Source organism: Sphaeramia orbicularis, chromosome 16 (assembly GCF_902148855.1).
Source record: "Sphaeramia orbicularis chromosome 16, fSphaOr1.1, whole genome shotgun sequence".
NCBI lineage: Eukaryota > Metazoa > Chordata > Actinopteri > Kurtiformes > Apogonidae > Sphaeramia > Sphaeramia orbicularis.
Window position 1 is genome coordinate 18,775,565 of NC_043972.1, and position 22,420 is coordinate 18,797,984.

Genomic DNA, 22,420 nt, shown 5'->3' on the forward strand with positions numbered 1-22,420 from the left:
ACAACATAAAGAAGACCAAAGTGCTTTACATCTAAAAGCATGATTAAATGATAATTATTAATTTTTGTTTATTATTTTGACATTTGTTTATGTTGCAATTTACATATTATTTTATTAATTATTTAGTCAATTTATATTATATATTCTTTTATTATGTTTCTTCTTGCCTTTCTTAATATTTTGGTTCCTGCCTATTGTTTGTGGTACGACCTGTTTTGGCGTGACTCAAGAGAGTGTTGTCCAGAGTGGAGCGTGTTCTGTGTACGTTGTGCTGAGCTGCTGACAATAAAGCAGGCTGAAACTGTCCTGCTGTTTGGTGATTATTAGCACGGAAAATAGCAAAACATATCACCACCAAGAATACCATTGTAACCCGCCTTACCCATAGCCCTGGTGAGACAAGCAATATTTCAGGGTTACAATAAGATAGCAACAGTTTAATCAAATACTACAAAAACGCATAAAACAATAAGACACAACAGTGATAAAAAAAGACATGTCGTGTAAAAACAGCTCAAATTGTTATTAATATATACTTAAATTTGACTTAAGTTGAATTCTATCCAAGTATCATAACTAAATCTATTCACAGTCAAAAATAACTTCATCTTGAGTGTGTTTGCGCTGTGTGTACATACACTTAAACTAGTTTGTTTTCACCTGTAATAAGGTATTACTCATATTTCCCATTACTGTTGTGAAAGAAAATACTTCAGTGGGTTTGTTTATACCGGCTTAATGGTATTTTAACTCTATTTTCAGTCAGCGACCGTGAAAGAAATGCTTAAAAACAGGTGTGATGGCAGAACTGCCTCTGCTAAACAGTGACTCACTCTGCTGTCAGTCATGAAGAAATGGGCAGGGCTGCAGGGGAGAATATGAGAATAGTAAACTATGAAGGAAGTAAGAAGGATTTTTTTTTTTCTTTTGCTCCACTGAAGATGTTTATAAAGGTGAGTATCACTCTGCCGGAGGTGAAGAGACAAAAAGGGACAAGTGTGAGAGGAATGAGCAGAAAGCAGGGCACATCATGGCCCGTGTTGTTGCTGTTGCTTCCTTTGTACATGTGGGGATCAGACTTCTTTTTATCATGCTGGAATTAGGACAAGCGTCTGAAATGTACACAGGATCACTAGGTGCAACAGCCTCTGGAGATGTAATCATCGGAGGCCTCTTTCCCATTCATTTAACTGTGGAGAAAAACAACAACTCCTTTGCACCTCACCTTCAGAAATGCATCGGGTGAGTTCACTCCAACTAATGCGATGACAAAAATAATCAGTATTTTTTAAATTTGAGGGTATGCTATAAATGATTTCGCCTTGAATCTTTAAAGTCAAAATGTCATGTCAAAATGAATGAATAATGTCAGTTTACTCTACAGACAAACCAGCATAATGTTAAGTAATGTCATTGTCAGCAGTTCAATTAAATATAGAATGTAGTAACAAATAGAACACTATTTTAGATTAGAATTAAAAAAAAAATAAAAATTAGATTCAACTTTACAAAGTCCAGTTGAGGTTGTTGTAGAATGTCATAGCATAAAGATAATTAGAATTATTTACTGTTGTCAGTGCTCAGTACATGTGCTAACAGAGTAAAAATTCTCCTGGGAGTTTTTTGTAATTGGAGATACTATTACTGAATCACATTCTTGGCTCTTTAATCTATTTTTGAAACTAAACTCTACAAACCATTAGCCTCATAGCACGATTACGTACGTCATATTTTTGGCCAAACTGTGATATCTGTGTAACTTTACTCTCCTAATGCTGCTGCTTCATTTTTCATCATTGGCTATGACTTGAAAAAAATATGACTTGACATAGCATATGACAGTTATGCTACGAGGTTAACAATATGTTTGAAATGCAGTGGCATTGTAACTGTGGTAACTGAAGCAAAATTTATGAGTATTTCCATTTTCTGAAGGCTTTATACGCTTCTGCATCTCCGCATGAAATACTGGATTTAATTTGTGTACATTTGTCTGACAGCTTTAGAACAATTGACAATTTTCATCTCCTTCCAATCCAGTGAAACCACTTTTTTTTTTTTTTTTTTTTTTTACACAAGTGTGACAAACAGTGGGATGAAGTGTTCACTTTATTAGTTGAGGGAGTTGGAAAATGCATCATCACAAAGTTGTAAACAGACCAGTTTTCAGGAGCTAATGAAGAGATAACTTTTTAAAGATGGGTGGATCTGACAGGACAGAAACGCTACATACATGTGATGATCTTAATGATTCTGATGCATTGCTGTATATTCAAGTACGACAGTTAACGGAATAGTTTAAATGAGCTCAATATTGAACATGTACAGTGTAAAATGTAAAAAAAAAAACCCCACATGTATGAAGTAGTAACATCAACCAAAAACATCTGATACGAAATGCAAACAGGAAGTATTTTACTCTGACTTCTCCAACTTTGACTATATTTTGTTTTTGAGACTTAGTTTTACTTAAAAATGTACTTGTGGTGATTTAAGGCTGTACTTGCATCTGAAAAATTCTTTCACTGCTGATAACATTTGAAATATTAATGAACCTGTGTCACTCTCAGCACAAAAAATGTTTTTCCATTTTTGCAACTTAATGGTTATGTCCAATCTTTATTTTTTTATCCTAGCAAATGGTAAACATCTCTAGCATTGGAAGATTTTATTGAAATTTCCGCTATCAGTCTGTTCATCAGTCCAGTTCTTTATGTATTTACTCATTCCCTATTTGACTTCTTCAGAAAAAAAAATTCACTGTCAACACAACTATTATTATTACTGTTACAACTATTCTACTATCTATGAGCCTTAACACGGTGTGAGAAAACAAACTCATTCTTGTTGACAAATGTCATTGTTCTGCTGACGTCAGACTGATTAATTCTGATGAACTGGTTCAGGATTCCCACTCCTACAGACCGTACTTCAACGCCATTACTTTCACATTTCATGAGTTAGATTAGCAAATAAATAAGAATTCATTCATAATACATGCTGAAAATTGCAGGTACTGAACCACTACTATTGTTATTATTAGATTAGATTAGATAGAATATTATTGATCCTTTAGGCCAGGGGTGTCAAACTCATTTTAGTTCAGTTCCACATTCAGCTAAATTTGATCTGCAGTGGGCCGAATCAGTAAAATAATATCTAAAAACATCTAACATAATGATATCAAAATAATGTCAACTCCAAACTTTTCTCTATGTTTTAAAGCGAAAAAAAATAAATTTACATTATGAAAAGGTTTACATCTGCAAACTATCCTTTCAAACAATGTGAATAACATGAACAAACTGAAAAAATAAGTGTAATTTTAACAATATTCTGCCTCAGTTTATCATTTCCACATGTACAATATAATTTACAGGTCACAGTGGATCTACAAATACACAAAAACATTTAGTAACAGGCAGAATCTTGTTAAAATTGTATGTACATGTCTTAAAACATTTCCTGTTGTTCATATTTGTTCAGGTTATTCAATTTTTTGCGAAATAATACTTTGTTTTAGTGTAAATACATGAAAATATTTACATTTACAAAGAGAAAAATTTGGAGTTGCCATTATTTATGTGTTATTATGATAGATACTTTACTGATCTGACCCACTGGAGAATGAATTGGTCTGAACGTGGAACCTGAACTAAAAGGATTGTTAATATCTTAGTGTAATTTTTGCATTTCATAAATTCATCCCAAGGGTTGGACTGGACCCTTTAGTGGGCCGGATTTGGCCCCCGGGCTGCATGTTTGACACCTGTGCTTTAGGCAGAGCCCTCAGGAAATTGAGGTTCCAATTATTACTATTACTACTTTTATTATTTTTTACTACTAGTATTTGTAATATGCAATTCCCTGCTTTTACTACAGTTTTTTTTAGTTATGGTTATTTATTTATTTTTAACATCGTTAAATTCTTCTTATATCTGAACTTACAGTACATTACTGTGCTGCTACTGGAACCTTAATTTCAGTTCTATCTTATCTTATCTTATCTAACTTGCACTAACAGTCTTTTATGGATCTGTTTTATCTGTCTAGTGATGTTGGTACAGTAGATGAATGATGAATGTTAACATTGTCCTGTCCAGGTTAGAACATCGACGCCTGGTCAAAGCTCTGGTTATGATCAACGCCATAGAGACCGTGAATAAATCCCCTCTTCTGGCTGATGCTAACATCACTCTGGGCTACTGGATCATGGACTCCTGCTCCGATGTCAGCACCGCTCTGAGAGCCACAGCAAAGTTCACTGGTCAGACAGACTGCCACACAAACAACAGCAGCAACAACAGCAACAACACCTCTGCACAAACACCACCGGTCATGGCTGTGATCGGGGCCGCCCACTCTGAGATGTCCATCGCCGTTGCCAGACAACTGACCCTCGAGATGATTCCTCAAGTAAGTGGTGAGACAAAAAGTGTTGTCTGATACATGACCAGACATAACAAAAGTTTAAACACATGAAAAATGAAACTAATCATAGATGTACAGGAACAACAACCATTTCATCCAGTAACAGTGCAAGTTGAAATGCAAACTAAGTGCAAAAATACGCCCACCCCCCCACCCTACCCCTCTGTTCTTTCTCAAACTGATGGACATATGAATTTTTCCCTGGGGATTAAGTAAAGTTAACCCTTTAAAAGGTAGAAACATGTTTGTGGCAACTGATAAATTAATTTTTTTACGCACATTTAACCTTTCCTAGGTGACTTGTCACTGTTACACTGAAAAAAAAAAAAAAATTTACCAAGTGTATTTTTCCTCCTTTCTGGTCAAAATATCTCATCACACTTAAAATAAGACATAATCACCTAAAGAGTAACTTTTCAGCGAGATATAAAAAATTATTTTTAGATAATAGAGCTAGAAAATCTTATTTCAAGAAATCTTACCAAGATAATTTTCACTTGTTCCGTTGGCAGATTTTTTTTTTTGCTTAAATCAAGATTTTTTTTTTTTTTTTTTTTGCTTAATTCAAGCAAAAAAAAAAAAAAAAATCTGCCAATGGAACATGTGAAAATTATCTTGGTAAGATTTCTTGAAATAAGATTTTCAAGCTCTACTGTCTAAAATAAGCTCTTATACCTCACTGAAAAGTTACTCTTTAGGTGATTATGTCTTATTTTAAGTGTTATGAGATATTTTGACAAGAAATGAGAAAAATACACATAGTAAGATTTTGATTTTTGCAGTGTATCCCCTGGATTTTGCATTTTTTAAAATAAAAAAATCATGTATTTTTCTATATTGAATTTACTGATCATGTAGACGTTCATAAAAGCTCAGTGGAAATTCAAAGGTTATTGTATGAAAACAGAAAAAAATAAATAAAAGAAGATTGAGTTTTTCTGCAAAATACACCATTAAGCATCTATAACCACTGCTATCTGTGTTTCCATGATGACTACAGAGCCTCTGAATGACAAAATAAGAAACATATGAAGCTGCTGAAACCAAAAATTGAGAAAAAAAAAAAAACACTTTTATTTGAAATTTGCTGACGATGCCACTTTAGAATTAGTAGGTCGGTAGTAGATAGTGTCATGATGACCCTGACAAAACCCACAAGCTGAAATTGTGTTTGGCTAACGTTAATTCAAATATTCTATATACTACAAGTCCTGCTGGAATTATATTTCCTGCTCTCCGTACACGTTTGTTGAAGCTGAAGTTATGCCAGAACGGTGTTTCAACAGTCGTAGATAATATGACATTTAGGACAGCCTCAAAGTGTAAATGATCAAGACTTTGGAGGAGAAAGGTAAGTATTAAAGTGCTGGAGTAAACAAGAATCTTGACCGCATTCTATTTGCGTGTCCCAGTTTTATATCCCTGGCACAAAACCAGGACAAGCCTTTCAGGAGCTATTTACTTGGACCAGAGTCAATACCGATTGTGAGGCCAGGGAGCATTTTATTTTTATGGTGAAATTTGCCATGTTACAGCAGCACAAGGGACAGCAAAAGTCAAATAAAAATATAAAACAGTGCTCAGCAAAAGCAATAAAGCTAAATATGCACAAAAATGAGTAAATGAGTATAATATTAACAATACTGACATTACCAAGTACAGGTTTGCTGCTGCAGGGACTGGAGAGAACCCTGGCCACGGCCAAGAAGGATGCTAGCATTAAATAGTATTAGTGGCTAACCTGGAATGGTTGGTATTTATGACAGATACACCAAAGGGAAATGTAGATGATTTGGGTTTCACTTTAGTGGAGCTCTCACTGTGTCCATATGTATATAAAGTCTATGTCTAGGCACTACTTTAGCTTTGTTTTTAATTTTTAGCTGGTATTTTTGGTCTTAGTGGTCCTACCACTAGCTACTGATGCACACAGTTGTTGGTTCTAGACCTGTAAAGTGTTGCTTCCAAAGGGTCCATCTTTGTGACCGTCAAAACACACAGAAATAGTCTGAGATTAGGCTCCAATAAAGGTTTTGGAACTGCCTCAGTGAACATGGATTATCTGATGACGCCATTACCATACATTATGTGACTCCTTAATAGACTGAAAAATAATCTTATAACTGCTTTTCTTTTCCTTCAGATCAGTTATTCATCAACTGCTGTCATTCTAAGTGATAAAAGTCGGTTTCCTGCCTTCCTGAGGACCATTCCCAATGACGTGCATCAGACGGCTGCTATGGTCAGACTCCTCAAAAACCATGGATGGAACTGGGTGGGATTCGTTTTCACAGATGGAGATTATGGCAAATCAGCCCTTGATAACTTTGTGTCCCAGGCCTCAGAACAGGGGATCTGCGTGGCCTTCAAATCCACCCTACCTGGATCTTTATCCGGTCCAGACATCGACTCTGCCATCAGGCTGGCTGCCAGAACCATCTACAACAATCCTAAAGTCAAAGTGATTGTGTCATTCAGCAAGTCGACTCACATGAAATTGTTGTTCCAGGAGCTGAGCAGGCAGACGCTGGAAGCAGGAGATAACATAACTGCGATGAAACGGGTTTGGATCGCCAGTGACAGCTGGTCCTTCTCAAACTTTGTGAGTGGAGATTTAAACCTGGAGGACATTGGACATATCGTGGGTTTCACTTTCAAAAGTGGAGACCTATCGTCCTTTGCTCAGTACCTAAACAGACTGGAAACATTTGAAAACATCGACACAAACAATAACCCTTTCCTGCAGGAGCTCTACATGCAGTTGAACAAGAGTAAAAGCCCGTGGACTGAAGTTGTGACATCCCTTAGAGCTCACACTGATGCTGACATAGTGTTCAGCATTGAGATGGCTGTCAGTGCTGTTGCTCAGGCTGTGGCATCTTTATGCCGGAGTAAAGACTGTAAAACACCAGGCTCAGTTCAACCTTGGAAGGTATTCACACTATGACCTGTGAGCTTTAGTGAGGCAATTATTGTGCACTGGTCTCATTTTAGGTAGAGGAAAAAGGTTTAGGGTAACAGGCAGTTAGGATTAGGATTAGGTTTGGCTGTTTTTTTGTCACTTTAAACAGGATACCTTCAAATAATGAGCTTAAACACAGGCTTGAGACAATCAGCTGCCTCTTTGTCCCACCTGTAGACTATCAATAATGATCTCTTAACCGTTAAAAACCTTGAATAGCGTGTGTGTGTCTGGAATCACACAAAATCTGGAAAGTGCTGACCGCTGCAGTTTGGCATACTTAAAGGTGAGGTCTGAGATCTTAGAAAAACGGTTCGAGCAAGCTACATTTTGAAAATACTCAATTCAAAAGTTCAAACCCCTTTCTTCAGATGTCCCTCCGAAGCTACGTCTCCATAGTAGTGGCACGCGCAATGCTTGTTCCCGAGGGTTCACGAGTGCTGCACAGCAACAATTCGCTCCATACCCAGGTTGGGCTCTGATGCCGTATACAGTCTGGACCGGGCCCGGCCACAGCTCCGTCTCCTACACGGGCTGAGGCTCCGTTGCAGGCTACGGCCCCGGCTGAGCCTCCGGCTAACGTATCCATACATACCTTATTCAGATTCCTCTAACACCCCCACTCTTACAGAACAGCCCCAGGTCAAACCTATGTGACTAATGTTACATTTCCTAATGGTTTATGTTAATGACAAAACAGTTTGCCGGTGAACTTTCCATCCTAATATAACTAATCTAGCCAGGTTCTGGCTTTGCTTCCTGTACAAGTGCTTCCAGCCTCTGGGAACGTGCGATTCATGCTCGAAGAGGGGTACGCACAGAGGGGGGAAGGGGGGAGGGGTGAATGGCAGTTGAGTTTGATAGACATATCACACCATTCAATCATTTCATTGGATGGTGTTTTTTCAGTCCTGTCCGTTCCACAGGTGACTGATTTTTAAATTTTTGTGTTAGAGGATTTAATTAATTAACTGTAATCGGGGTGTGAAGGGGATTTTAAGGAATATAGTAACAAATGCTCCAGAAAAACATCTCAGACCCCACCTTTAAGTATTTTTGGTCAAGGAAGACAGTAGCGAAAACGGCAAATTGATAGGACCAATATTTTGGGAGATATTAGTAATTTTGGAATACAACAGCGTTACAATCACGTTGCTATGCCCAGAATGCTTTGGCAATGACCACTGGACAAATACGATACAGCATAAAAACGACCACATCTAGAACCCATGGATCCCCATGGGTCAACGCACTAGTGATATTTTATTAATATTTTTTAGGTCTTTGAGGTTTTATGACCATATTTTATTAAAAATCTGCAACAAACGAGTGTCAGTGACTATGTTTACATGGACAGAATTTTCCAGGTTTTACCCCTCCGTTGAAAAAAAGTCTCATGCGTTTTTCAGTCTTTCTGTTACATTTATAATTCTTACACAAAGCAATAACAGGAAAATGATCAAAATTCATCCATCATGTTTTTAATCATCTGAATGTTTATGAATTTTACTTTATCTTATCTTTGTGATCGTCTTAAATTGAATGCACGTGTGAAGCAATATATTAAAGCACACTGTGTCTGGAAAAAGCAGAGAGCTATATTATAAAAGAATTAGCAGTCTCATAAGATGTACACTTAAATAATATCACATCACCTCTAATTTTCAGAGAGAATACCCAGCTTTAGATTTATTCTGTCTCCTAAACTTAGTGTTTTGTATCTTTGCAGTTGCTGGAAGAACTGAGGACGCAGGAGTTTGAAAAAGAAGGGAAGAAATATAAGTTTGACAAAAGAGGTGACATTAATCTGGGCTACAACATGACAATGTGGAGGTCACACGAGGGGAATATCCACGTGCATGACGTCGTGGCTGAGTATCACCCGCACAACAACAGCTTCTCGTACACCAAGCACAGCAGCACCATGCAGCTGAAGGAGCTGCAGGTAGGCCCTCATTGTGTCGGACATGCATACACAGCACGGCCTGTTGACTGAAAACATAACATCAAAGCTTACATAGTCAAACCTAGACAAAGACGCTGCTTGGGTTGAGTGTAAAACATTGTACAAAAAGTAAAAAAATATGGGAAATCCCAATTTAAGATGCAAAAGTACTACAGTAATGTCAAAAAGTATAATGTTTTTTCTTTCCTTGCATTCCTCAGCACATCATCTCTAAATGCTCCAATAGCTGCATCCCTGGACAGTTTAAGAAAACAGCAGAGGGCCAACACACCTGCTGTTATGAATGCATCAACTGTACCGAGAACTACTACTCAAATAACACAGGCAAGACCCTCCTTTATTTATCTACTTTACATTATTACTGGATTCACATTCACCATCCCTAAAAATCAGGCCCATTTTGACTTGAATCTTGTCATGTTTCAGGCATCTCTGAGCTCTTTGTTTGTCAGTGGTGGTAGTACTTTCACTCATGTATTACATAAGTATGAAAAGGAATTCCTTAATTTAACCCATAAAGACCCAAACCTCCACCTTTAACCTAAACCATCTACTGATCTAAACTGTTTAATACCTGTTGATCCACTAATCCTATCAATACATGTAAATAATTGGTGTAAAATGCAGTTTGTCATCTTTTCATGGTCATCAGATATGACCCATTTGGATGTTCAGAGGTTCTGTAGTGAACATGGAAACATCATCATCTTCTACAAAATTACTTCACCAGTAAAACCCATGGAGTTGGATCAGTGACAGTGGATGGACACACTGGGTTCATGTTCAGTTAATGATAGATTTGACTGAAAAAGTCATTTTTTCTTCAGTTCACTGTTTCTGATATGATAACCCTTAACTTCAGTCTGAGCTTTTATCAACATCTACATGATCAGTGAATTAAAATGAGGAAAATACCTGATTTGCACTGAAAAAATACGAAATACAGAACATAATTTTACAATAAATGGTGTTAAATCACGTATGGAAGGTTAAATATAGAGAAAAATTAATTTGGAGAGTGCCAGAAAAGTAACTCTGGGTCCTTATGGGTTAAGTTAAAATTCTGAAAATCTACACATTTGCAGACAATTGACTGAAATTTAGTGTACAAGGTTTGTAAAGCTGCATAAAACTTAAAAAAAAAAAAAAAAAAAAAAAGCATCAGCCAAAAGGCTGATTTTACAGTTACACGGTAAATTAAAGATTAAAATGACAAGGTTGATCATTTATTAGTTACGTCAGCAACGAGTTATTTGTTTGCATGCATGCTAACAGTCAAATGTTGATGTGGAGTCTCACTGTGTTCTTTGTCTCCTTCAGATATGGACCAGTGTCTGAGCTGTGACTCCAACACACAGTGGGCCCCCGAGGGCAGCTCCAGCTGTAAAAACAAAGACCTTCTCTACTTCTCCTGGCGGGATGGTTTCGCTGTGGTGCTGGTGTCGTTTGCCGGTCTGGGTATCCTCCTGACTCTCCTGCTGTCGGCCCTGTTTCTCTATCAGCGCAACACTCCTGTGGTGAAGGCTGCCGGGGGGCCGCTGAGCCAGGTCATCCTGTTCTCCCTGGCTGTCAGCTTTGTGAGCACCATGCTGTTTGTCGGGCGACCCAACAGCCTCCAGTGTAAGTGTCGGCAGGTGCTCTTCGGCATCAGCTTCACGTTGTGCGTCTCCTGCATCCTGGTCAAGACCCTGCAGATCCTGCTGGCCTTCCAGTTCAACCCTGAGCTCCAGGAGGCCCTGAAGAAGCTCTACCAGCCATATGCCATCATCTTTGTCTGCGTGGCGCTGCAGGTCACTACCTGCATCTGCTGGCTGGTCCTCAAAAGCCCTTACAACCGCACCATCAGTAATCCAACCACTCTGCTGGAAAACTGTCATGAAGGTTCATATTTGGCTTTTGGAGTCATGCTGGGCTACATTGCTGTCCTCGCTTTTGTGTGTTTCATCTGTGCCTATAAAGGCCGCAAACTGCCAAACCAGTACAATGAGGCCAAGTTCATCACCTTCAGCATGCTCCTCTACCTCATCTCCTGGATGCTCTTTGTCCCTATTTACGTCACCACCTCAGGGGTTTACCTACCCGCTGTGGAGATGGTGGTCATCCTCATCTCCAACTACGGCATCCTCAGCTGCCACTTCTTTCCAAAATGTTATGTGATGCTTTTGAAAAAAGAAAAAAACACAAAGAGTGCCTTCAGGGAGACTCTGTATGAATACTCATGTAGATCTATAAGCTCATTCACGATGTCACAGAGTTCAGGGTCTGAACTACCGAGCGGCAGTCCACAGACCAGCACCGTTAACAGCAGTGTTTCATCCTTCCCTGTGATCCCAGCTGATCCTCCTCAAACCACAGTGGTGACAGACAGCACGGACGTAAGCTACTGCACAGTTCTGTACCAAGGTTCAATCATGAGACGAAAATGTCTGAGAAGAAGCACCAGCATCTAAACTAATTATTTAAATGAGTGTAATAATAATAAAAGTTGAATTGTACTTTTTATTTGTTTTGTTTTTTTAAATTAAGATTATACATCTGCACATTTATTTGTGATTTAGTGGTACTCAATACAAAAACTGAACTCTGAACTCAATTACATGGCAGCAAGATAATTTAGCAGCAAGGCCTAATAAAGAAAAAAAAAAAACACTAACAGGAGTAAATTATATATCTAATAAATTAATAACAATAAATAAATGAGCAAAAATTATTACGTGAAGATCAAACTGCACAACACTGGGAAGATTTATGCATAAAAAGAGAATTTTACCTCACAAAGTGTGTTGTCAAACTATTAATAAGCACCACTACACACCAATAATGTATCCAATTAAAGCTCTTCTACACTTTTTACAGCAACCTAAGATGAAATGACATGATGAACACAAGCAAGATGCAAGGGAAAAGCCCCACAAAGAAAATTAAAACCTTAAAAACAGTGATTGGCTCCACTTTTGAAATGAGACTTAATACATTTTTATACATCAAAAATTAAATAATTATTAAACCATTATAAAATAATAACCTTGCTAAACAGAGACATGGTTCTGCCTCTCAAATAGAGATGGAGTTATAGAATTACACAGATATTAAAATAAAAAAATAATTTCTGCACAAAACAAAAGCATTTTACAATTATTTACAATATAGAAAAACAAAGGTACATTCTCCTCCTTCCATCAGATGCACAAGTGAGTGGAGTATGTATTTATAAAGAAAGACAAAGATGGACTTAAATGGCTTAAAAGGCTTTTTAAAAATATCTTTTCAAGTTCTAGTCCCTGAGTAACAATGAAGATTAGAATCAACCGTCAAACAAGTCTCTCAGCCTCCCTTTCAAGTGTGTGAAAGAAGAAAGGCCCAGGTAAAGTAAGGTAAGTACAAGTTTCTGATCCTTTGAACAGACTACCAGACTTCCTTGCGACATCTTTTCACACGTGAGAGGAAATCCACATGAATAAAGAAACTTTGGCAAAAATACAAAAAAGGCACTATTACCAAGCTTTACATTTCAACCATCTGTTTCTCTGGTTTCATTCAAAGAGCAGGATGGGATGTGAGAAAGACAAATGAATCAAGGAAGAAAATCTCTGTGGTATTGTTATGGAAGTTTTTCTCTGCTGCTGGTGAATAATGAAATAAAGACATCTGCTGGCCGACAATATTTTATTTCTTTGTCAAGAAAGGTCAGTTCTGCACACGAGCAGCGTTTGTGAAGAAAAGACAAAGAGCTTCTCACAAGGTCCACCTTTTATAGGGTGAATCACATTTGCAAGTGACACCTCCAGTCTCCTCAGAGGGCCTTTTGATTGAATGATGAACTCACGGCTTTCACAATCAGTCACCTTTTGTTACCTTGCAAGAAAATTTACACACACAGTAGGGGGATTTGGGTAATGATATGGGAAAATTAGCATGCAGTGGGGGGTATTCGGGAAAGTTAGCATGTAGTGGGGAAGGGTAGTCAGGAATGGATATGGAAACAAAGAAGGGAATCAGAAAATTACATTACAGTATAAGGCTGAAATCCCATAGTCTCAGATTTGTGAACATTGTTAGGACCTCCACACCCCAAAGTTACTATCCAAAATATATAAGCTTAATGCTATAACAGATGACTTAATCTACCAACTGACTTCAAAATGGGAGACAGACTTATTCAGTGATTTTGATCAAAACTCAGTCACAAATATGTTCCAATACATTTAAAATGACTAAAAACTCAAATTTACAACTAATTCAGTTTAAAATTCTTCACAGAATTCATTATACAGGACAAAGGATGTTCAAGATGGGTCTCACACAAACATCTGCTCACAGTACACCGATAACTCTGTTGATAACTGCATACATGCCTTGTGGCAATGTACACCTGTCCGGAGGTTTTGGCTTCAGGTCTGTTAGGACCTGTCAACATGGCTCAGATGTAATATTCCAGCTCACCCCACACTGTGTTTACAAGGTGACCTGGGCCACACCAACACGGATACTAACACCTCACACATGGTCCTCACTGCTTTATGCATTGCAAAGAAAATTATCCTCGTGAATTGGAAAACAAAAGCCAATCTGAGCATTAACCAGTTTAGGAACCTTCTATTAGATCACATCAGTAATGAGACAATATCTGCCTCTTCAAACAATCGGTTGGACCAGTCTCATTCTCTCTGGACCCCTGTGATTAGCTCTATCACATCGCTCTGAGTGTTAGGAGGCCGGTGGGAGGTGCTGCGGGGCTACGGGTCACTAGTGGTTTCTCGGGATGGGGGTCTGGACTGCCCTGCTCTCGGGGAGGCTCGGTGTTTGTCCCTGTTGGGGTGGGGGTGGACCCGCTGCCGGGGTTGCCCTGTGGCAGTGGGGCAGGGGGCTCCGGGTTGGGCCTGGGTCAGTGGCCGGTGGCTCCTGGGTTGGGTGGCTGGGCTGGTTGGGGCTGGGCGGGGCTGGGCGGGGCTGGGCGGGGTGGGGTTCCTGGGGCCTGGGAACTGCCCCTCCTGGGAGGGGGAGCCCAGCATGCCTGGGTGCGTGCCCTGGTGTCTGGCTAGTGCCTGGGAGTCCTGGGGTGGGGGAGTGTGCATGTGTGTGTGTTAGAGTGTGTGAACGGGTGCTCATGTGTGCGTAAGAGTATGAATGAGGGACTGTGTGTGTGCATGTCTGTGTGTGCTGGTGTGTGTGTGTGTGTGGGGGGGTGGGGGGGGCGCTGATGGAGCAGGTGTGTGGGTGTACATGTATGTTTGGTGAATAAGGGAGGGCTGTGGTGTGGTGGTGTGGCTGCTGCCTCTACGGGGGGTGGGGGGTGTCACTGGGGGTTTTCTCAGGGTGCGGTGGCGGGGTGCGGCTGTGGTGGCAATTGGTGCTTTGGGTGGGGGTGCTGGTTGCTGGGTCTCTTGCGGCGGAGTGGCACTGCACCGGTGATCGTTGCACCCCTAGTGCATGCAAGACTGGGGAGGTGTGGAGTGTGGTGGGTCCCCGCGCCTGTTTGAGGGGCTTTGGGGCGGCTGGTCCCGGGTCCGTGCCCCCTCGACCACATAGGATGATCGAGTGTGTGAGTGGCCTCTGGGGGGGCGGCGGCCTTCTGGCTGTGGTCACTGGGTGCCTGGGTCTCTGGACCGCCCTGCTCCTTGGCGGCCCCCACCTGGGGATGGGTACTGGGGAACGGGGGTGCCTAATGTCGACTGGCTCGTCTTCTGGGAGGAAACTTCCTCCCAGTCATACTATCCCCACCCCCCTCACGCAAAGCACATGGGGTCTTGGGGAGGATGCACATCCCTAGGGGGTACGGCTGGGGAGGTCACTAAAACGGCCCCCCTCTGTGGTATCCGGGGGCGGCTAACTCCTCAATTTTAGTTACACCCACCCACAACACAACACACAGAAACACTAACACCACACATTCACTTTTGGGGGGCGGGTTGCGTGGCACCTGGTGGGCGATGCGATTCGAGTGGGTGAGGCTGCCCGTGTGGCATCGCCCTCAGCAGTGCACAGTTATGCTCCTCAATTTTAACTGCTGGCATACACACCTCACACTTCACAACACTGATAGGTGGGGAGACAAAGATGGACTTAAATGGCTTAAAAGGCTTTTTAAAAATATCTTTTCAAGTTCTAGTCCCTGAGTAACAATGAAGATTAGAATCAACCGCCAAACAGAAGTCTCTCAGCCTCCCTTTCAAGTGTGTGAAAGAAGAAAGGCCCAGGTAAAGTAAGGTAAGTACAAGTTTCTGATCGTTTGTACAGACTGCCAGACTTCCTTGCGGCATCTTTTCACACATGAGAGGAAATCCACATGAATAAAGAAACTTTGGCAAAGATACAAAAAAGGCACTATTACCAAACTTTTCATGTCAGCCATCTGTTTCTCTGGTTTCATTCAAGGAACAGGATGCGATGTGAGAAAGACACAAGAATCAAGGAAGAAAATCTCTGTGTGGTGTAAGGCTGAAATCCCATAGTCTCAGATTTGTGAACATTGTTAGGTGTGAATGTTAGGAAAATTGGTCCAGAATCTAAATTTGTTTCCAAAATTTAGAGTCTGGACCGATTTCTTAAAAAGAGAAAAACAAAAATTTGTTATTTTATATCCAACATCCTTATTATGTAATAATAATAATAATAATAATAATAATAATAATAATAATAATAATAATAATAATAATAATGATAATAATAATAAAACATATATTAGTAATTTTCATAGAGCAAAAAGGCAAATTTGACCTGTAATGATGTAGAATGCATACAAATTCGGTTTAACATCCAACACAAGGGGATTAAAGATGACAATGTAAGAATTAACTACAACCAAAAGCACATTCCACCACTAACACTGTTTTTCTAAAGCCGCAATAGGTTGTGAAAGGATCCGATGACAAATACAGCAAGACATCAATCAAGTCTTTGTGACTGTGAGTCAACTGTGGTTTGAGCCAAATGCTGTCTGATGATGATGATGATGATGATGATGATGATGATGATGATGATGATGATGATGAAGTACAAGTACATTAAGGAATGAGGAAATTCAAACAAAAGACTCTTTGCAGCCCCTGGTCAACAGTCTAGACACACAATCATCTGTGGATTCCATGAATACCCACTGGCAATTTCAAAACAAAAGGATGCACAGCCACATGCCAAGTTCCATACTTCAATTTTATAAAATAAACAAAAGTCAAAACCAGAATGACATCGCTGTTTAGACATGAGACAACATAGATATCTATACAAATATGACTGTCATAAACTGGAAGTCAATGGAACTGACATCCTCAGTACTACTGAAAGAAATGTCTGTTTTTTCTAGATTCTTATTTAAAATCTGAAGGTAACACTGGATAGATAGATAGATAGATAGATAGATAGATAGATAGATAGATAGATAGATAGATAGATAGATAGATAGATAGATAGATAGATAGATAGATAGATAGATAGATAGATAGATAGATAGATAGATAGATAGATAGATAGATAGATAGATAGATAGATAGATAGATAGATAGATAGATGGATGGATGGATGGATGAAAAACACAAAAATACTGATGCAGGGTCATGTTCAAGTCTATTTCAGGTCTGACCTTTGACCCCTGCCCTTTTATCAGACTTTTTGCCGTACCATTAGAAGTTCTCCCTCTTCAAAGGCCACAATTAAATAGTATCGCCTACTCCTCCCTTTTAGTGCGGTGAATCATTCTTTTAAATTGGAAGAATGACAAACCCCCTTCCTTTGGCAGATGGATATTGATGGCCAGAATACAAAACCTCCAATCTCAAAAAATCACTTTTTTCAGGAAACAAAAAAAACCCTTTAGTTTAATTATAGCATGGTCTTTGTTAAAGATATCCATGTCATAAGAAAGGGCGGGATTATCTTGCAGATAGACTGAAAATGTGGAGTCATCCTTGTTGTCACCATTTAATGTGAAAATTCAAAATCTAAAAATTTGCAGATAGGAGGTTTTGTTTTTTGGCCAACAATATGTGATGTCATGTTTTTCCCTAAAACTGAAAAGATTAGATACACATTGAATGGATCAATGTGTGTCTTATGTAGAACAGTTGACAATGCACCTTGACTCTGGATAATGGTGTGCTGTGTACAAAGTGATTGGGTATAGTGGAACCCTTTAATTTAAATGTTTTTAATTTTTATTTATTTATTTATTTTTGTGGAGTCTTATACCTCTGCTATATGTCTCAGTGTTTGTCTTACTTTTTTGTATGTTTGAAAGACTTAAAAAAAATACACTGATAAAAAAAAAATCCAAAAAAAAGTACTGATGCAGGATTTCCTCTGAGTCATGGCTCATGGTGACAGGTGACCTACAGTAAAAAAAAAAAAAAAAAAAAAAAACATTGAGAAAAACATACACAATATACATCACAGTCTGAAGTCAGACACTGATGATGGGACAATCTGAGTCACTGGCAACGTCTTCTGACCCACTGACCTTTTCTAGCTTTTGTCTTGATGTGAATATTTGGTCTGAACTGGACTTAAAGTTGCAAATTTAAGGTTCATGTTTCGATCTTGAAAACTCTGAAAATATATTCAAACCAAAAACAACTCAATTTCAGTGTAATTCTGGTTAAATAGTTTTGAAAAGACATTTTATTTTTTATATTTGGGCCTTTTTTCAGTTGCAGATTGAAGAGAATATTCCAAATTATACTATCCCACATTTGCTGAAGGCAGCATGGCTGATCCAGGATCTCATCCCGCTAGACGTTACAGTGTCATGATGCCAGGTTCCCCTACACTACATCCAAGTCAAAAGTTGGAAACTGTAGAAACTGAAAAAAAAAAAAGGTTGAAACTGAAAAAAAAAAGTGTTTCATACATCTGCATTACATGAGCCTGGCCTAAAGGCAATAAGTCCCAGTCATTACATCATTACAGGTGCGTTTGTGGCCACTCCCCTCCCTGAGGCTGTGAATACAAGCCAGATTCAGGTTTGCAATGTAATCAGCAGCACTTGATCTGGTTATGTGATGTTTCGAGCTGAGGTCTGAACCGCACTGTAAATGTGTTTCACTGCAGATTCCAAAACACATTCCCTTAAAGGTCATTAATATTAATATCAATATCATATTCGGCTTAATTACCAACTCCAGATTACTTCAACACCACCTTCCATATTTATTACTGCATGGTGTGAATGAATGCAGCAACATTTTTTCCGTGACCTTTTATCTTTCAAAGCAAAGCATTCTAATCATAGGCTGAGGGAACAAAAGCAGTCTGAGGTGTTTATGGGTGAACCGAGTCTGTAAAATAGGTAAACTTTGCCAAGAACTGTGTAACAAACTCACTTTACAGTCTTGTTAGGGTCATGGATGGACAGCCCACTACTTTCTAATTCATAACTTTTGAACCAAAATATATGGATGAGTAACTAAATGCACATGCTTCAAAATTGCTTATAAATTTGGGAGTGTTGTTTTCAGTAAGCATGGAAAGGTTTGAAGGGGTAGGATTAGATAAGTTTATACTTCTTCCTACTCCTTTTCGCTCATGTCAGCTTTAAGGCTTAAGACGTTGCAGTATTAAGTTACCGTTTTGTTTTGTTTTGTTCTCATTCTCTTGATTATCTATTTTTTTTTTTTTGCATTTCTGTTTTTAAATTGTCATTTACTTGATCGAAATAAAGATATCAATCAATCGATCAATCGATCGATCAATCAATCAATCAATCAATCAAATCAGACAAGTTTAAGACATATTATACATTCTTGGAAAAGTGTAAATGCCATCTTAAACATACTCAAAGGGCAAAATTTAGTTTCAAATATTTTTAAATGAAAAATATCAGAAACTACTGCATCATGTCTATTTTTTGTAAGAATTACAAAGTTCTCAAAAGTGAAGTTCCTCTGACATTTTCATCCTAAAATGTAATCAGTGTATACCTTAAACCCTCTATTTTACAACCTAATAATTGGTTAGAGGAAAAAAAAAATTCAATCATACCTAAATAGCAAGAGTTTTGACAAATGGCAGCATCATGGATGGACAACAAAAGTAAATATCAAATTAAACATTCTTTATTTCAATTATCAATATCATATCCTTTTTTTTTTTTTTAATAATATTTACAACATACAAATAATATTAACGTTTATATTCAAATGTATTTTGCATAGATATATGCATTTATTAATTTTAGACACTGTGTGTTTAGAATATGACATAAATTATATAACTGTCAAATATCAATGTATTTAGAATAAATTTAGTTTATTTATGAGAGTTTATAAAATGAACCCAGAATGACGACAGAAAACTTTGTCACTTTCCAAACATTCACACTCATAAAACTCCTCAAATTTTTTTTCATAAATTTTTTCTCATTTCAAAATACATTTTCCTGAAAATATAAGTAATTACCTACCCAAAAATATAAGTTTAGTGTAGATTATTGTAATTTAAATTTTTTTTTGACCAGATGTTAGCATTCCCTTCACTTCGCCCTGGTGTGAAGTAGTGCACACCACAGTGGAGCTGTCTGTCAAGAAGAAAATGTTTTACAGACATCCATTCCAGGAAAAAAACAAAAAATTGCCATTGTGTATTGACATTAGCCTGTAGTGTGCTCTATATTTAAAACATCTAAGCCTTCAGTGGTGTTCTATCTAACTCAGTCCTACTTTTAATATCAATACTATGCCATCATTTGTGTTTTGACAGCTGCAAAAACCCAGGTGTCAGTGCTTTCTCACTGACATTTACAGCTGTTTCTTCTGCCAACAGCTTGTATTTACTTATGGGCCATCGTGCACCAGATCATGCAGGTGAAAATAAACAATCAAACAATCACATTCATAATGGAGCTCATGCACTACAGTGAAGACAAAGAATCTATTATATGAAAATGACTACGGTCAGCCAAATACAGATAAGGGTAAATAGCCTCAGGTGTCAGACGTCATCAAGTTTCATCACGCATGAAAATCCCCGGCTCTGAACCTGCCAGTCGGGTTATGAGAAGAAGAGATGGCAGCACAATGATAACTTAAATATTTAAATCCTTTTTTCTCTGTCAATATCCTTGTTTTAGAGGGTGTGTTTATGAGAAATGGAGTCAGTGCAAGATTACAGGAATGATTAGACTGACCAAAAACTTCCTTATTCTCAGTATATGGGTGTAACATGCAGAATTTAAACCTCAAAACTCAAAACTCACTTTCCTCCCAAAGCTGTGAGAACATAAAATCACATTTTTACAGCAGGGTTTGCCACGGTTTCATTTGACATGTGTAGTAATGTTTATATTTGTTCAGAATTGACTAAGTTGTAAAGTATTGAACACATTTTGCCCATTTGTGTTCAGAACTAGAGCTGGAAACAGTTAGATTTTATATAAGTTTTACCAACAGTTTAAGAAAGAGTTCAGTTATGAAATGGTTTTACAGAATGTTTTAGCACAGAAAAAAAGTTATAAAGTGCATAAGAAGTAGCATAAGAAATCAAAATAAAGTGCACAATAAATGTATTTAAAGCAGATATGATGCCTGCAAATGTCGTGCACATTGTATAATTTACTCAATCGAAGCAACAATAAAAATTTTGCATTAAATAACATTGTCAAGTTGTGTGGGATTATGGGAACTGTTGCTGATGAAAATTAATCTGGCGTGACTCAGGCAGCAGTCATGTTCACAGATGGGGTTAGGGTTATCAAGTTCACATTACATTTAGTGATATATTTATAGGTGGGAGGTAAGTAAGTGCAAGTATTTTGTTACAGTACCTGAGCGGTACTGTAATAGTAGTACTTCTACCACTTACATTTTCAAAAGAGGCTTGTTTTTAGTACATTTGATGGGGGTTATTGATTATTTTGTCTTTGGGGCAAAATCACATGTACAGGGCAGTACATGTCACGCAAGATACACTCACAGTCAATGAAAATTTTGAATATTTTTCGACATAATTTTTATTTTGAAGCCCTAAACTGGAATTTTTTCATATGAATCATTTGTTTAGGATGTTGGCATACAGAAACAAAAATCTAAAGTTTCAAGAATAATTTTAAAACAAAAAACTTAACAAAAGAAAATGGCACCTGCCAAACACAAAGTCACAACAGTCAATACGGGGTATGGCCTCCGTTTGCTTCGATGCAAGTGGCGATCTCTTGCCCTGGACGCAGTCTATCGTTAACAGAGCCTGTGGTGTTGTGGCGTTCAACGAGCTTTCTGATTGTGGGTTGGGAACAGCCCATACGCCTGGCTACACTATATTGCCAGAAGTATTTGCTCACCTGCCTTGACTCGCATATGAATTTCAGTGCCATCCCATTCCTAGTCTATGGGGTTCAGTATGACGTGGGTCCACCCTTTGCAGCTCTAACAGCTTCAACTTCTTCTGGGAAGGCTGTCCACAAGGTTTAGGAGTGTGTTCATGGGAATTTTGGACCATTCTTCCAGAAGCACATTTGTGAGGTCACACACTGATGTTGGACAGAAGGCCTGGCTCTCAGTCTCCGCTCTAATTCATCCCAAAGGTGTTCTATGGGGTTGAGGTCAGGACTCTGTGCAGGCCAGTCCAGTTCATCCACACCAGACTCTCATCCATGTGTTTATGGACCTTGCTTTGTGCACTGGTGCACAGTCATGTTGGAAGAGGAAGGGGCCAGCTCCAAACTGTTCCCACAAAGTTGGGAGCATGGAATTGTCCAAAATGTCTTGGTATGCTGAAGCATTCCCAGTTCCTTTCACTGGAACTAAGGGGCCAAGCCCAGCTCCTGAAAAACAACCCCACACCATAACCCCCCCTCCACTAAACTTTACACTTGGCACAATGCGGTCCGACAAGTATCGTTCTCCTGGCGACCGCCAAACCCAGACCCGTCCATCAGATTACCAGATGGAGAAGCGCGATTCGTCACTCCAGAGAAGACGCCTCCACAGCTATAGAGTCCAGTGGCGGCGTGCTTTACACCACTGCATCCGGCGCTTTGCATTGCACTTGGTGACGTATGGCTTGGATGCAGCTGCTTGGCCACGGAAACTCATTCCATGAAGCTCTCTGCGCACTGTTCTGGAGCTAATCTGAAG

The 22,420-nt window shown here is 38.8% G+C and overlaps 1 protein-coding gene across 1 annotated transcript; it reads left to right on the top strand.

The window, feature by feature from the left end:
- Positions 1 to 923: 923 nt before the first annotated feature.
- gprc6a (G protein-coupled receptor, class C, group 6, member A) lies at positions 924 to 11,920 on the top strand. The gene is made up of 6 exons (XM_030157052.1): positions 924 to 1,242; positions 4,104 to 4,416; positions 6,575 to 7,363; positions 9,123 to 9,338; positions 9,560 to 9,683; positions 10,680 to 11,920. The coding sequence occupies exons 1-6, from the start codon at positions 1,031 to 1,033 to the stop codon at positions 11,807 to 11,809; spliced, it is 2,784 nt and encodes a 927-aa protein (XP_030012912.1). The 5' UTR covers positions 924 to 1,030; the 3' UTR covers positions 11,810 to 11,920.
- Positions 11,921 to 22,420: the final 10,500 nt, after the last annotated feature.